Consider the following 16,572-nt stretch of genomic DNA (forward strand, 5'->3'; position numbering starts at 1 on the left):
GTGGAGGCTGAGCGCCTGGTGCAAACTCCAGCACTGCTGATGTCCTTGAGCAAATTATTTAACTTCCCAGTGCCTCAGTTTCCCCTTTGTAAAAGGTGGATGATACAAGTTCTTACCTCACAGGATCGTTGTAGGTCTCAAACGAGATAATGCTCATTAAGTGCTGGCACGTTCACAGTAAGTGCTTTGTAAGGGGCGCTGTTAATGTGAAAGGCCCTGCTCCATCCCGCAGGTGCCTAGGAGCCTGTCTGGATCTTTCCAGTCTGATTGGAAGCAAGTTGAAGGAAACAGTGTGTTCCCCTGGGGATGATGGAGCCCTGATGTTTTTTTCTCCCCAGCCAAGCTGGTAGATTGGCTAGTCCTTATTTTACTGGGCATGGAGGTGCACCCAGGAAGGTAGCTTTGGAGAAGGGCGGACTTGACTGTTAGCACAGCTCGGAGACCTGGTTCCGATCAGGAGAGTGGGAGTCGAGCCGAGCCGTTTTGATGAAGTTATAGCTGAAACCTGGGGAGCCGGTGACTTGGGAGTCACCCTGGTCCTGACGCAGAACCTTGCTTCTTCCTGCTGTCAGCTGACAGGAGGAGGACGGGCTGGCTGCGCTGTCAGTTGTGGTGGGAGTGAGTTCCGGGTGCTGCGCCCTGGGAGAAGCCCCTGGGGTTTATCTTGAGGCATTTGACCCCAGGCGCTCAGGGCCTACCTTCCTGCCCCTGCAGCAGCCAGGGCAGTTGTGTCCTGAGCGTTAGACCTCCTGGACATGCTGTTTCTTTCTGCTCTGTGAACGTCCCCAGTCATTCAAGATCCCTTCCTTTTATTTGTGATGATTGCTGACTGCTGCTGAGCACTCTGTGTTCAGTGCGCTTTCATGTACACTGTCTCATTTAGTCCTTAGAAGCAGCCAGGTTCCGGAAGTCTCAAGTGACATTACACAAGACTTAATACTCTTGTTCTGGCAAATTATACTTTTATATCTATGAATTTTAAGTAAAGCCCCTTAGATGTTCCCGTTTGGTGGGTGAGTAACCTGTGGTTGAAAAGAGTGATTTGCCCAGTCTTCAGCCAGTACATGGTCGAGCTGTGACTCAAATCCAGGTCATCTGATTTGACTCCCATGTTCTTTCTTCTTTTAATTTATTTAATTTATTTATTTTTGGCTGCGTTGGGTCTTCGTTGCTGCGCGTGGGCTCTCTCTAGCTGCGGCGAGCGGGGGCTACTCTTCGTTGCAGTGCGCGTGCTTCTCATTGCGGTGGCTTCTCGTTGCGGAGCACGGGCTCTAGGCGCGTGGGCTTTAGTAGTTGTGGCGCACGGGCTTAGTTGCTCCGCGGCATGTGGGAACTTCCCGGACCAGGGCTCAAATCCGTGTCCCGTGCATTGGCAGGTGGATTCTTAGCCACTGCGCCACCAAGGAAGTCCCCATGTTCTTTCTAACTCATCATCCTCCCTTTGCCCTGGTGTCTGAAGTGCACTGGTTTTATGCCTATCCTGTTTCTGTATTTGGCTTTTGGTTCAGATAATCCCAACCAGGATAGGTGAAGGCTTGTCAGGTTCCCACGAGGATGGCAAAGGCAGAAAATGCTTCTTTTCCTAAGCCCCCCTTAGCCCTCCATTCTTCAAGACTGCTTGCTGTCCCTCCCTTGAGATACTCTTAAGCTTTGGGCTGTGAGGGCAAGTGTAGCAGCTCTGTCTTGGGTCTGCCTCCCACAGGCCGGGGTGAGTGAGCTGCTTTGGGGGCCGTTCCATTCTGGCTGCGAGTGGATGAAGGGGATGCACGGGAGGAATGAGGGCAGGTTGCTCACGAGCTTCTCCGTGAACTCCGAGGGGGAGAGTCCTAGTGGGAAGGGCCCCCTCTATCCTGGAGGCCCCGTGACCATTGCCCTGGCAGGTCTGTGTGGTCTTAGGCTCCTTCCTGCTCTCTCTGCCCCCGTGGCATCCTCACATGGTGAGTCAGGACCTTGGCTGAAAATAGGGGCAGGAAGAGTTGGTCAGTGTGGGAAGGGATCGGGGTACCCTCCTCCACATGCCTGCCTGAGCTGGCGTTGGCACACAGAGCCCTCCCTGGCTCCAGGTCTGTGCGTGGTACGGGGCTGTTTCACTAGACCATGTGGCTGCCTTGGGGTGGTTGGCCCTGTTACTCCATCCAGTTGAGAGGGGCCAGAGTGTCAGTCTTTGAGCAGCTCCTTTCCCCTGTCCCATGCCCCTTGCTAAGGAGAGCCAGAGGTGGGCTGCCTTGACCTAATTCGTAGTGTGGGGGACAGAGTCTTGGAGCAGCCTGTTTCCTGGGTTGGCATTACCAGCCAGCGGGGCGCTATGCTCTTCTCTCTTTTTCTCTGCCAGGGTCACGGGCTGACTGACAGCAACAGCAACAGCAACAGCATCTACCTTAGGCCCACTGGTGTCAGATTTCTCCTGCTCTAGCTAGGGTCCCCTCTCCTTGAATGCAAGGAGTGTCCTTTAGCAAGAGCTGCAGGGGATTCTGGCTGGACAGAGAAAGAGACCACATCGCTTTGGGCCTTTGTGTGAAGGTGAGGCCTGGTGCTGTGTTCCTGGCCAGACAGGTGGTCCAAGAGGCCCAGCAGTGCGCCCTGAAGCTGATAATTCCTCTGGTTAGATCACAGGAGGCCTTTGGGCCCCAAGTCTGGAAACCTCCTTCAATAATCTTGTCCCCTCTCAGGTTTTTCTAGGACCCTAGCCGGCTCTCTTCTGGGCCCACAGCCCTTGGTTGGCCTCTCTGGTCCCCTTTTGTGAGCCACCCTCCTGCCTAGTGTGGAACCCTGCCTTTTCTCCCCTGGCTCAGTGCCCCCCATCTGCATGGAGATTTCTGTGTTGAATTATAGTCAGTATTCCTGGTGGCAGCCCTTGCAACTTGCCTTGTTCTCATAAGTTTTTGCTTCTGCTTCTGGAGCTCATTGAAGTCATAAGGGCCCAGTGTGGCTTTTCCTCTCCTCCTCCATCCTTTTGATTTTTTTCACTCACCTGCATGTGCCCCCTTCATCAGACTGTGTCCTTGTTGCAGCCCACCTTTTCCTTCTTTAATTTTCCTGGAAGCATGGATGGGTGGTGAGCACAGCTTCTGTTAAGCCCCTTTGCCTTGATGTCGCCTCGAAAAGAATGGTCGGGGGAATCCCTTGGTGGTTCAGTGGTTAGGGTTCCGCGCTTCCACTGCAGGGGGCACGGGTTTGATCCCTGTTCGGGGAACCAGGATCCTGCATGCTGCGTGGCGTGGCCAGAAAAGAAAAGAAAGAAAAAAAAAGATCGTTTCCCTCTTCCCCATCTTTCATCTCTTCTTACACCCCCCCCTTGCCTCCTCCCACCTGTTTTCTAAGCTGCTACTGACTTCTCTGCTTGAAACTGAGTCTGAAACCTTGTCGACTCATTGTGTCTGGTGGTTTAGGCAGGATCTCTTTCCCGGCTGTATGTCGCCCCGTCCGTCCACCACTTAGTGCCTGCACCTCTTGCCCTGTGCATCTTTTTGGAAGGTACCTGGTTCTGAGCTTCTCTCCTGGAATCTTCAGATGACAGAAAGCAGGAGTCTGGTGTTTTAGGAGGCATTTCTCTCTTTAGCTGTGGGCAGAGTACTTGTAAGGAGACACTTTGGAAGGGGTTGTGTCAGGCAGGTTTCATTAGAGATCATTGGAGCCACCTTCTCTGAGGGATGCCTGTTGTCAAGTCCCTGCCAACATGGTGTGACTTCCAGGGGGTAGATTCTGCTGGATGCTCTTCGATTTGGGCTGGACCTACAGGTGGGGGGTCTCTAAGCCCCAGGTGGGAGCAGGGGCAGCAGCATTGTATAGTCTGGGACATCAATTCTCGGTGGCCATCGGTTTTTTTTTTTTTTTTGCGGTACGCGGGCCTCTCACTGTTGTGGCCTCTCCTGTTGCGGAGCACAGGCTCCGGACGCGCAGGCCCAGCGGCCATGGCTCACGGGCCCAGCCGCTCCGCGCGGCATGTGGGATCCTCCCGGACCGGGGCACGAACCCGCGTCGCCTGCATGGGCAGGCGGACTCTCAACCACTGCGCCACCAGGGAAGCCCCAGGCCATCGGTTTTTCCTTCTTAGTTTGAATCCCTCCTTCTGGCTCTGGATCTGGACTTTGCACTCTGCTCCTAGCCAAGGAGTCTGGGCTGGGCTGGCGCCCTGAGTGTCCCCATTTAGAAGAGTCAGGAGAAGGTGAGAGTTGCAAGGCCTGGGCTGGGTCAAAGCTGAGCTGCTGCCTCTGTTTCTCAGGGAGCTGTACGGGCTGCTCGGCCACCTTCTCAGTGCTGAAGAAGAGGGTAAGTCTTCTCGAGGGTGTGTTTGCTGGGGACTTGGGACGAGATGTAGGGGAGTAGCTCGAGGTCACAGATGTAGTCTGACTGCTTGGGCCACATTGGGCCTGGGGTCTGGTCTGAGGTTTGCTCAAATGAGTGGGTCTCCCCCTGCCCCTGTGCCCATGCCTTCACCAGCCTTCTCATGGGATGTCCCATCTGGTCTCAGTGCTGCCCCGCTCGGGCACCTCCCCACTCCCATAGGTGTCCCAGGTTCTCTGGGTGGGGCCAGCTGGTGGAAAGGAGCTCCAGGTGCCCACGGGCAGGCAATCCAAGACTGACCCTGGCTCTTGTCTGCAGCGGAACTGCAGTAACTGTGGAAACAGCTTCTGCTCTCGGTGCTGCTCCTTCAAGGTACCCAGGTCCTCCATGGGGGCCACAGGTGAGTGGTGCAGTCTGGGGGCCGGGCGGCGGGAGGGCGCGCCTGCCTCCCACCTCCTCTGGGGGCTGCTGTGTGTGGGCAGGGAGCCAGGGGTCAGCGAGAGGTCCAGGGAACTCGGGATCTCCTCCATCTCCCTTGAACAAAGGAAAAATGAAAACATTTGATGCACAGACAGGAGTATACATATATAAAGCGTCTGATTCGTGAAGCGCAGTAACGAATACCTCTGACCGCTCACTAAAGTTAGAAAATAGAGCATGAGCGACACCGCCGAGGTCCCCCAGTGCCACGCCTGCCCTCCCCAGGGAGGCCGCCGTCCTGAATTTCATTCTCTTTCTCATTGCCTTGGTAATGCTTTTAACTAAATTAAAAAAATAATTTCTTTTCCTTCTATAAAAGCTATACCTACTCATTGTAAACAAAACAAAAAGCCAAAGAAAGGAAAACATTCCTGATCTCTCCCAGAGAGAACTATTGGGCGTGGACCCTTCCCGGTCATTAATGCCGTCACACGCGGGATAAATACATATGCATGTTCTAAAAGAAAATGGGAGCATGTATTACATACTGCTTTGCAGTACGTTACAATGTTAAATTGAGTGTCTTTTTTTCATTCTTCTGGTCATGCTAGTAACACGCTTATTCTAGAAGATTTGGAAATTACAGAAGAAGAAGGAAGAGAAAAATAATCTTGTAATCTTACCCCCCAGAGATAATAACCACTGTTAAAACATTCTGGAAAATTTTCTTCTGGTATTTTATTTAAAAAACATTTTTAAAGGTATTCTTTTGGTGCTAAAATAATTTCTAATGCATAGAACATCTGGGTGAGGCCTGCTGTTGGTATGGTCACCCCCAAAGCCCCCAGTTCCCATGGAAAGAATTCTCTGAGGGCAGGCTAGTGAGCTGGGACAGCGAGCTTGTAGGCTGGGCGATGGGTGGTCTGTGTGGGGCTTCGGGGGGTGGGGAGGAGGTTCTAGTATTTGGGGCCATGAGCCAGAGGGCATGAGGAAGCGTCTCACCAAGTTCTTCCTCCTTTTCAGCCCCTGAAGCCCAGAGAGAGACTGTGTTTGTGTGTGCCTCGTGTAACCAGACTTTGAGCAAGTGAGAAGAGGGCCCAGGGTCCAAGCGGCGCCTGTCCCTGGGGCCAGCAGTAGACCCCGCTCTCCCCACCCTTAGCCCCATGTGGCATGTGCTGGGCAAATGTGGCCTGAATGCTAGGTAGGCTTCCCCTTCCTGCCCTCGCTGACTCCAGCCGGGTTCTGGAGCTGTTCTCCACTCCTGCGGATGGCCAGTAGTGGTTGCTCTCAAACAAGGACTGGAGTGTTTGCCCTGCTCTGCTCTGGGCTGTTAGTGGACTCAGGGTTGGGCAGGAAATATAAGTTAGAGGGCAGCAGTGAGCCAGGCCTGGTCTCACCTGGGATCAGGGTGTCCCTGCAGGCCTGGGAATTCTAGAAGACTGGAGGTCAGAGATTGGGAAAAGAGATTCTTCCCCTGCTGGGTATTGGGCCAAGCCCTTGCCCTTTGAGAGCCCGCAGAAGGGCTTGCACGTGTCCCAATTCTGTTCGAATGTTCCTTCAGGCATCAGGACCTCATCATGTCCCCACCAGAGGGTGTGGCGAGGGCTATCAAGACCAAAAGTACTTCTAGAAACAGGGTTGAAGTTCCCAGGTTCCCCCAGAGGAGGACGTGTCTAGGAGGGCCTGGCAGAATCCTTCAGTGTTAAGCAGAGCAAAACGGGCATCCCAGCAGCTCAGAGGGCCTCAGCCCCACCTTGCAGCGACCTTAACTTACAGAATCTCAGCCCACATGTTATTCTGGTGTTTTCAGCTCTGCCGGGTAGATGCTGGGCACTCAGATCACTCCTGCTTCCCGTGTTCAGAGCCTTGGGCACCCCTTCTCTGGCCTAGAGCTACAGTTCCCCTCCCTGGCCCCTTGTCCCATGGAGTGTGAGACCAGGAAGCAGAGCAGAGGTCCTGAAGCCCTCAACCTTTGGGGGCCTGAGAAGTGTAGGATCTCGCTGGGCTGGGTCTCAGATTCCAGGGCTGTTTCCAGCAGGACAGCAGTTATGGGATAAGGCCACTTGGGGGTCCCTATCCCCTCCAACACGTTTCACGTTCACTCTGGGCTCTTAGGGGCACAGTGTCTCTCCCTAAGCCATGAGCAGGCTCAGGCACCCCTTCCTTCCCCAGGAGCTTCCCTGCCTTTTTGAAGTATTTATTTATTTATTGCATGGTTCCCGGGAACATGTGGCACAAGGAATGGGATAAAGAGGATGGGGGCTTCTCCTACCCTAGGATGCTTCCCTGAACTCATGGGCTGCCTGGGACTCAGAACCCTGGGAGGTGGAGACGTTTCTATACCCTAAACAGGGACACAAGGTGGCAGGTTGGGGAGACGAGGATCATCCTAGGCCAGCTTTGTCTCCAGGCCAACCAGTCTAGGAGCTAGGGGACTTCTCCAGGCCAAGTGGGGCAAGTCCCTGGGGAACCAGGCAGGCCTTGGTAGACCCCCTTCCTTGGGCTCCTTTGTCCTGTGGAGATATGGGAGTTAAGTGCTTGTGCTTTATTTACACTGGAGAGGAACTAAAAGGATGTCTGTGTATATGGAGAATTGTCAATAAAAAGGCCTCAAGCTTCCTATGTTTTCGTCCTGATCCTTGCATGTCCCCTCTCCCTGAGGCTGGAGAGCCAGGTCCCCCTCAGCACTGGCCGAGTTGGCAGGCCTGGGCTGTGTCTGCAAGATGGGGCGGAGGGGCTGCGGAGGCTGAAGTTGGGGTGTGAGCTGGGGTTGGGGGAGGAAAGCTGTGCCTTGCGCAGGAAGGGCTCAGCGAGATGCCTGTTGGATTGACTTGAGGCAGCGTCTTGTGACTCTGACCACATTGTGAGGTCTGGGGGTTGGGCTGGGGACCAGAACTTGGTAAATACTAAGCAATGCAGGCTTTAGAATGGAAAGATTTTAGCTAATCCCTCTGAGAAAGCAGAAAAGGATCAGCCCTGGGAGAGGCTGAGAACCAGCCGGAAAGAGGATTGGCTGTGAGATGGGAAGTAGAAGCAGTTCTCTGGAAGCTGGGGTTTGGGGGTTTGGTGCCAGGCGCTGTGATACGTGCTTTACACACATTATTTCATTTAATCCTCAAGACGGCCCTAAGAGGTAGGCACTTTTTCTTCCCATTTTATAGGGGAGGAAATTGAGGCCCAGGGAGGTTAAGCAGTGGCTGCAAAAGGCTTGGCATGGCACTTTGCAGACCACAGCTGGACATGAGCGGTGTCTTCAAGTCCTTGGGCCTGAGGCAATAAAGGTGGGTGGAGAGACTCTGCCTTGGAGTCGAGGTCAGGTTGCAGCCGCATCCTTATGACCCCATGCATGTGCAACTCAGACTGCGGTGCCTGAGGGGTCCTCGCAGCACACTGAGGCCTCGGTCTGGGAACTTCCCTTAGTACGGGGGAGCCCCAGCAGGGGGCCCCAAGAGACAGGGAAGCAGCCAGAACCTTGTCCTAGCAGTTTTTACAGAAGAGCATGTTCACTTTAAAAAGTAGCAAAGTGGCAAAAAAAAGTACCAAAGCGACCTCAGTAGCCTGGTAGTCCAGAGGAACAGTAAAGATGTTAGAGGAGTAGAAAGTAGGGCTTTTGAGCAAAAGGGGACAGCAGTGGTAGCACAGGCCCAGGAAGGCGGTTTTTCTCATGGAGGGCGTGTGTCATAGTAGGTCAGTTGGAGGGATACTCAGAGATAATCCCGTCCAGCCCCTCGCTGTGGGAGCCACACCATACCCATTTGAAGGTGCGGGTTCCCCACAGCACTGGAGGATGGAACCAGAAGGGACTTCCCTTAGAGCAGGAGCAGCCTGCACTAGCCAGAGAGCATCCTGGTGACAGTAGAGGCGGGTGGTGCGATGGACCGGCTCCACACTTGGCCCTGTTCTACCATTGGCTGCAGCCACACTGGTGTTGCTGCAGGGGCCTTGCCCCCAAGCCTTTCTGTGCTGCTTTCCTCATCTGTAAAGTGGGTGGATAGTGATCTCTATCTCTTGTGGCTGCTGTGAGGATTAAATGCGATAGTCCACTCCAGGTGGGAAGCGAGGTGCCTGGCACATAGTAAATGCTCAATAAATACTAACTCATTTCTCTCATTCTGGCCATCTTTAGGAATATCAAAACAATTCTGCCCTGCATGGCTTAGAACAGCAATTTTTTTTTTAAACTAGAGAATAATCATAGGTTATTTTCAGGAAAGAATGAGGCCAGAGTATAGTTTGAAAAAGCAGAGTCAGTGTTTTATATTGGGAAAATGAAAACAATGTCTAATGGTGAAATACAGACTATAGCACGAGTAGCTTTCAGGACATGGGATTCAGAGTGTGAGAAACATGGTTTTCATCATTTGGGGTCAGTGCCCTCATAGAAGGAAAGCTACCTCCTTGTCCCCTTGAGGTGCGTGTGAGGGCCTCAGAGCAGGCCAGTGATGGACATCTTCAAAGTGCAGGTGCCACTGGGAAAATGGAGCCATGGAGGGTTTTACTAGGAGTGGATTGTGCCTTCCCGCTACCTGGGGTCCACAGCATGGAGAGGACCAAAGGTGGGATGGCCTGGAAAGCAGATTGTCCTTTGTAGAATTGGATACCTGGTTTAAAAGATGCTTCCCGGTTTGTTCTCAGGGACCCAGTGAGGGGACGGTAGCCAGGTCTGCGACAGCCCTGGGACCTGCTGGGCAGACCTGGATGGATGGCCAGCTCTCACGGCCTGGCTTGGGTTGAGGGTTCTGGCCATCTTTCCATGGGTTGCTAGTGGTGGGGAGCAGCCTCCAGTGAGCCTTGGCAGACCTTGAACTGGCCGTGGTTTTGTGGGGTCTTCGGGATTTGAGGTCGTTGGTCACCTGGCTTTCAGAGCTGAAGCCAAATGAAGTGCCATTTTCATCCCTTCGTCTCCATGGAAGCTTCGAGGCCCTGGCTCCAGCATCTATCCTGCAGCTGGTGGCTCTAAGATCATAATACCTACGTTTATTGAGCACTTGTACTGGGCAGTATGCTGAGTGTGTCATCTCATTTAAACCTCGTGACTGTCCCCAAAGCTAGGTTCTACTATTAACTCCACTTCACCGATGAGTAAGTGGAGGCCTAGGGAGGTTAAGTAACCTGGCCCAGGTCACACAGCTAGTAAGCCATGGAGCCGCAATGTGAACTGTGCCACAGGTGCTTGTGGATGCCTCAGAGAAACTGGTCACCATATCAGTCCTGGCTGTCACCTCCCTTCTGTTCTGCCTTGTTCCCACTAGCTCCAGGAGGTTCTGAGCCATTGAGCTAACAGGAGGGCCTGCCCACCACCAGACCTAGTGAAGTGGGCTCAGCCTCCAGGGGAACAGAGGCAGCCTTGTGGCAGGAGCTCCCCCAGCTCCCAGCACCGCCCCATCTCCTTGGCTGGGTCTGTTTCAACACCCTAGAGTAGCACATTCCATTCTCTGGCACAGCTGGGGGCTGGAGGTTCTGGATTCCCCTGGCCCCAGCAGAGCCTGCTGTCTGGGCTGGGACACTGGGTCCCAGCCACACACATTCCAGCAGCAACCACCCCCCACATTGGATTTCCCAAGGAGTGAACTTTAGCCAGGGTTACAGTCCACTAAACAGTTGTGGGATGTGAGCTTCCTTTGTGGGACCCGAGAGGCTGGATGCTGATGGGGCTGAGAGAGGAGGAGGGGCGAAGGGGTGGGCTGCCCTGGGATTCGGGAGAAAAGCCGTGGTTCAAGGATGGCTCTTCTGCTGCTCTCAGGGCCCTTGGAGTGAGATCTGAGCGGGGTCCCCAGAAATCTTCCTGTAAGGCAGGGTAGCAGACGCATGGTTGTTGTACACCGATCCTGCCCACCTGTCCTTGGCTTTGCCCCCTGCAGGCAGTAGTACAGGGGTTAAGAGCATGGGGTCAAATCCTAACCACACCACTAAGTACAGCTGTATGTCCTTCAATGAGTTCATTAACCTTTCTGAACCTCAGTCTCCTCACCATTAAAATGGGGATAATAATAGTACCTACCTCAGGAGGCTTAAATTAAAATGCCCAAGTGCTTGAATATTTATATATTAATGGGCTTGATATATACTGAATGCTACTATAGTATTATATGTCTTCTCTCCTCTATTGCCCTACATACTACCTGGGGATGTATTTTCTGATGCAAAACCACAAATGTGAATTCTCTCCCCCTTCTAGAAGTAACAGTTCTGGCCTTTAGATAAGATGTTCCTGTCTTTTCCTTGCCTTCCTGCCAGTAGCATTTCTTTGTTGATTAACAAATCAATTAGGAATTTAATAAGCACTTATTTTGTGCAGGCACTGTGCTAGGTCAAGACCTTTGGTCAATAAAAATGCTAATTACCATTTAATGAGCATCTTCTAAATGCTGGGCATTGTTTCCAAGTATTTTTCATACATTTCCCTGCTTAACACTCAGCCACCCTGTGAAGTAGACACGATCACTCCATTTTCCAGCTGGGAAATGTCCCCAATGTCACATGGTCATTAAGTCACAGCATTGGAACCCAGAACTGGCCTCTTCTCGCCCGATCCTGGGTGTCATGGGCCTACCACAAATCCCTTCTGTTCTCTATCAGAACTCTCATTTTGCACCCAGCTGAAACACTTCCTCTGCTCCCTTGCAACTAGGACTGGCCATGTGACTTAGTTCTGGCTGGTGAGCGAGAAGTGGAAATCTACCAGGTAGGACTTGTTGGGAAATTACTGTTTTCCTGCTCAAAAGGGCCAGAGGCAGCTGAGCTCTTAGCCCTTTCCCGCCTTGATCCCTGGAATGTGGCTGAGAAGTTGGGAGGAGGAGGCACCACCCCCTGGCAGAGCAGGAAGGCAGAATGAGCCTGGGACACAGACCTCCCACCTCCAGACCTCTTGAGTGGGGAAGCCCCGCTGTTTCTGGAGGTTTCCGCCCCACGCGGTCAGATGCCATCATTCACTGATATGCAGCACAGATGCTCGCTGGGCAACACCAGCCGCCTGTCTCAGGCTGACCAGGAGGGAGTGTTCTGTGACTGAACTGGATGCAGGGAGCGCTCAGGCCTTGCAGGGCCTCCCTGGTCTTTGGTCCCAGGGAAGAGACTGCCAGGGGCTCTGACGGCAGGTGCCGGGGACAGAGCCAAGGTGCAGAGCAGGGCCTGACCCCTTTGTGGCGGTGGGTGAGGAGCGCCTTGCTGGGGCCTCGCAGGATGGGCTAAGGGAGCCCCTCCCCGCCGGCTCCCTCTCATGGGCTGCCAGCACCTGACAGAGGTCAGTATTGTGCTCCGGCCAGAAGCAGCCTGAGTCCTGTGTATTCAGTGAAAAAATAATCCCTGGTCCTGGTTGACCCTAGGAGTGCCCGTAAATATTTGGTCGGGGTAGGAGGCTGGGAGACAAGGGGCGGTTTCAGGGAGCCAGGTGGGCTGGGCAGGCTTTGGGCGAGGGTGGGAGGCAGCGGCTTCCTCAGAGGTGAGGAGAAACACGCAGGCCGCGGCTGCCCCTGACCTGTGTGGGGCACCTGACTGCCGGGGAGGTGATTTATGGGCAGGCTGTCAGACTACCTGTTAGCCCACACCGGCCCCTTGTTTCTCTGTGGCAGCGCGCTCCTCTGGGAGCTGCGGAAGCAAGCCAGGGTTTTCCTCACCTCAAGAGAACGTGGCTCCATTGTTTTGGAGGATCCGCAGGCCTTGACTGGACTTGGCGTCCCAGCTGTCCCCCAGTTGGTGAGGAAAGCCTTCTGGGGGTGTCCCCAGCCCCCTGCTCTGGGTGCGTCTGCCCTGTCCCTCAGCATCTGCTGACGGTCCCCTCAGGCCTCTTTCCGGGCACCACCCCTCCCAAATTCTGGACGTGTTACTGACAGCAGCCTGTCGCCTCCGTTTCAAGCCTTCTCCCCTCGCTGCCCCGTCCAGCTCAAGGTAGCAGCCTCCATCTGCACTGAGCTCGCTGAAGAAGCCCCCTGAGGCATTATAGGTGGTGCCCTCCTCGCATGCAGGACCAGGACCCTTCCAGCCTGAGGTAGCCTCAGCCCCTCGCCCTCCTGCCTTAGCTGTCGGCTTATCCGGATGGAGGTTCTCATCCCTGGCTGCACACCGCCCCGGTGGGCATCTAGAAATGCTGATTTTGGACCACCCTCCAGAGGTTCAGAGTTAATTGATTTAGAGGAGAGCCCAGTAATTTGTAAAAGCTCCCTAGATGATTCAAAGGTTTACGTATTACAGTGCAGGTCTGGGGTGGGGCCTGAGCTTCTGTGGTTCTCACCAGCTCTGAGGTGATACTGATGCTCTGGTCCAGGGACCAGCTTGGAGTAGCACCTGTCCACACCATCATCTACACGTCCAGTGCCCAGGGGTGTTGAGCTCTAGGGGTAGGAGTGACACGTTTAAGCCTCTGGCTCTTCAGAGTAGTTCCCTGTGGCCCAGCCTTTTGGGGGCTCCTCAGAGCAGGCACAGCCCGTGTCAGGGAGATGCTGTAGGACTGTGGGAGCCTTCTGATGGTGAGAGAAGGCTGGGGAACTTGGCATCTCTGTCCTTCCTCTGAGACAAAAGGACAGTCATCTCCATCGCTCAGTTAGTCTCGTCGTGAGGATGAGAAGGGTGACCCTCTATGTGTTCTCAGGGGATCCTGCGAAAACATGGGAATTGCTCTTTTTAGGCCTTCCAAGTATGTCTGTGTGGACAGGCCGTGGGTTACGAAAAGGCCTCTTTCGCGAAGTCGTTTCTGAACACCACACCGAGGAACCAGCTGATAAAGAAATCACCTGGTTAAAACCAGTTTGTTTTCTTTGATTTAATTAAAAACTTAAAAAAAAAAATAGAAAACCAAACCCTACCTGCATCAATCTAGTATCTATGGCCTCGCAGCAGTAGCAGTAATTTACTGGTCATCAGGATGAAAGGGACATGCGGAGGCTGAGGAGTGAGCGTCTGGGAGCGGGGCTGGGCTGGGCTTCTCTCTGGTCCAGCGGGAAGGGAAACGGGCAGAGATTGGGAAGGTGGGGAGGCGTGGCTGGAAGGCACTGTGACCCTTTCCTTTAGGGGGGCCTACAATGAGGACACATGAAGGGGCCCTGGGGGCCAAGAACTGTCCCTCAAGTAGCTCAGCCTAATACCAGGACTTCCCTCTCCCAGGCGAGGCCCCACCGCCAACAGAGGGGAGCTGACACCACCGGCTATCCTGGAAACCACCTCCTCAGGCTGCTTAGAGCTCTCTCTTCTCTCTGCCTACTTTCTCCCAACTGAGAAACCTCTGCTCCTATGGGAGGAAACCTTCAAGGACCCCAGAACCCCTCGGTCAAGGACAGCCTGGCTCCATGTCCATCCCTTAGTGCCTGTGCTGGTAGCAGCTCTGCATGAACCACCCTCTGGCAGGGGCTGGGTCAGCCTGGGAGTAGGGGGAGGCCAGGTGGGCCGGAGGAGAGAGTGTGCCCCAGGGGCGGAGACAGAAGACAAGGCACAGCTGGCTGGGTGGGGCAGGGAGGAGTGCCCTTCAGTGGGGCTCCGCGGCCCCATAGAAGAAGGGGTAGTAGAGGGAGCAGGGGTAGGAGAACATGAACTTGACCGCGAACTTCATCTCCTTGTTCTTCTTGTCCCAGCGGTAGACGGCCATGAGCAGCAGCTGTCTGTCCACTTTGCGGCCCATGACCAGGAAGCTGCCGGCCAGGCTCTCCAGCTGCGGGCAGGGGCAGCCAGCGCCGTTCTTCATGTGCAGCACCAGCCTCTTGGTGTCCTTGCGCTTCAGGGGGCCCGGCTTGAGCAGCTGCTTCTTTTTCTGGGCTCCAATCAGCTTCCGGTCCGCGTTCTCTACCTTGATCTCTCTGATGCGCATTTTGACCACTGTGTGTCGGGATGGATAGAGGGATGGCCTGAGAACCATCACATTTGCTCAGGACGCTGGTGGCCCCATGCTTGGTGCTCTGCCTGAAGCTCCAGGCCTGGGGCTTGGGGAGATGGAGCTTCTGCCTGTACACGCTGATATTTATGAAGCTCCCATCATGTGCTGGACTCGCACGGGCATTATGTTTCATCCTTGAGGCATGGTGGGGAAATGAGGTTTGGAGAGGTAGGTGGTGATGTGCCTGAATTCTAGAGCCTGGGTTGAACTGAGGTCTGGCCTGTGCCTTTCCATGACACCAGGTGCAGGGTGGACAGCTCTCCGTGGGGAGTGGAGCGGGGTGTGGGCTCCCCGGGGAAGGGAAATATTGGGGGTGGAGCTGACCAGTTGGAGGGAGGGTTTGGTGGAGGGGGCATCCTTGTGATGGAGGATGGCTGGATTTCATGATCTATGGGGATGCTTCCAAACAGGATTTCTGGCTCTCTGTGTGTGTGTGTGTGTGTGTGTGTGTGTGTGTGTGTGTGTGTGTGTGTGTGTGTGTGTGTATGTTGCAGGGGGTGGTGTTTGGAGCAGTGGTGGCTCTAAATGCTTAGACAGCCAGCTCTGCGGGGGGAGCCCTTCTCTGTCGCATGTGCTGATTTCCATGGGTAAGTGCTCCCACCGTGACCCACTGCATCACGGAGCACAGGGTTGGAAAGCACCACATACAACCAGCTCTTGCTGGGCGAACCCACCACTGTAATCTGTGTGCGACTGTGTAGTGTGGGTGGGAGTGTGAAGTGTGGTGCTGTGTGTTTTTGTGTGTGAGAGAATGTCTGCGGTGTGTGTAGGAGTGTGAGTGTGTGGGGTAGTGGAGGAGGTGGTTGAAGCCCAGAGAGCCTAATGGAGTTGGCGGCGGTCACTTAGGCCAGCGTCCTCCTTCTGCGGGCCTCTGGGTCCCCATCTCTGGGAGCAGCCAGGGAGAAGCCAGAGAATAACGTTGGCCGCCCAGGGAAGGACAGTGTTATAAAATCTCTTTCCTTCTCCCCCAACCCCTCTTTCTCTCTCGGGCACGCACACACCTCGCAGTCGTAGTGTCCTCTTTCCAAACAGACTAATGACATCAAAGACCTGCTGCAGGAAGGATTTCATTGCTTTCTCTTTTTCATAGACAGAGGAGGCTAAGACACAAAAGGGGAGCCGACCTGGCCAAGACCACACGCTGGGCTGCGTGGTCCGCACAGGAGCCAAGTCCTGACTGCCCCAGGAATGGGGAGGCTCCAGGATGAAGCTGTGGGATGGGTGACCACAGCTCCCCTGGCCAGAGGTGCATCAGGTACTAGGCAGAGGTGCCCAGGGACGAGGGGGCTGCACTTCCATCCTGGAGCCCATCTCTCCCCTCTGCTGCCCCCATCCATCTCTGGGCCAAGCCTGCTTCCCCTAGAGAGAATCCAGCCCTGGAGGCCCCTCTGTAGGCAGTGTCAAGGGAGGGCTGCCGGAGCCCTGGCCAGGGATGGACCATGGCCTTGAGGGGCTTTTGAAGTCCCTGGGATGACCTGCAAAAAAGAGGTACATTTCACTGGGGAGAGGGCAGTGGCCACGTGGGCTCTACACTCACCGAAGTCGCTGGAACACATCTGCTCCATGAGGCCATCAGCGCTGTGCTCCATCTCACACTGGGCGCAGATCTTGGTCACTGAAGAGAGAAGCAGGGGTGGGGAGAGGGGATCAGAGTCCATAGAGCCACTTAGGGTTCAGGCTCCCCCACTGACCAGCCACCTCCCCCTGTCAAGCCTCCACTTCCTCCTCAGGAAACAGGATGATGATAATGAAAATGCTCACTGAGTGGCTGTGAAGTTCAAAAGGTCGTGAAGGGACAAAACTGACCAGGTGGGCACGATTGCCCCATGACCCTGCAGCTGCAACCATGATGTGCACTGTCTTTTTCTAAATTTTGTCTCATTTAGTCCTCAGCCTATGAAGTAGGTATCATTATTCCTTTTTTTTTTTTTTTTTTTTTTTTTGCGGTACACGGGCCTCTCACTGTTGTGGCCTCTCCCGTTGCGGAGCACAGGCTCCAGACGCGC

The 16,572-nt window shown here is 54.4% G+C and overlaps 2 protein-coding genes across 5 annotated transcripts in view; one reads left to right on the forward strand and one right to left on the reverse strand.

Moving 5' to 3' along the window:
- Nucleotides 1-16,572, forward strand: part of ZFYVE27 (zinc finger FYVE-type containing 27) — a 56,971-nt gene that overhangs the window by 15,931 nt on the left and 24,468 nt on the right. For 2 of the 4 annotated variants that reach the window (XM_028481369.2, XM_007126155.3), the window contains 3 exons: nucleotides 4,223-4,269; nucleotides 4,603-4,684; nucleotides 5,728-7,324. In XM_028481369.2, the coding sequence (XP_028337170.1) occupies nucleotides 4,223-4,269; nucleotides 4,603-4,684; nucleotides 5,728-5,792 (194 nt within the window). In that variant the 3' untranslated portion in view covers nucleotides 5,793-7,324. Of the gene's footprint in view, nucleotides 1-4,222; nucleotides 4,270-4,602; nucleotides 4,685-5,315; nucleotides 5,422-5,727; nucleotides 7,325-16,572 lie in introns of those variants that run through there. The other 2 variants (XM_028481371.2, XM_007126152.4) reach the window with 2 other exon arrangements.
- Nucleotides 13,448-16,572, reverse strand: part of SFRP5 (secreted frizzled related protein 5) — a 5,674-nt gene continuing 2,549 nt past the window's right edge. Inside the window, exons 2-3 of the mRNA XM_007126157.2 lie at nucleotides 16,104-16,181; nucleotides 13,448-14,508 (exon numbers count right to left, since the gene is read on the reverse strand). Coding sequence (XP_007126219.2) covers nucleotides 14,162-14,508; nucleotides 16,104-16,181 — 425 coding nt within the window. The 3' untranslated portion in view covers nucleotides 13,448-14,161. The remainder of the gene's footprint in view (nucleotides 14,509-16,103; nucleotides 16,182-16,572) is intronic.

The sequence above is a fragment of the Physeter macrocephalus genome, chromosome 20 (assembly GCF_002837175.3).
Source record: "Physeter macrocephalus isolate SW-GA chromosome 20, ASM283717v5, whole genome shotgun sequence".
In the NCBI taxonomy this organism is placed as follows: Eukaryota; Metazoa; Chordata; class Mammalia; order Artiodactyla; family Physeteridae; genus Physeter; species Physeter macrocephalus.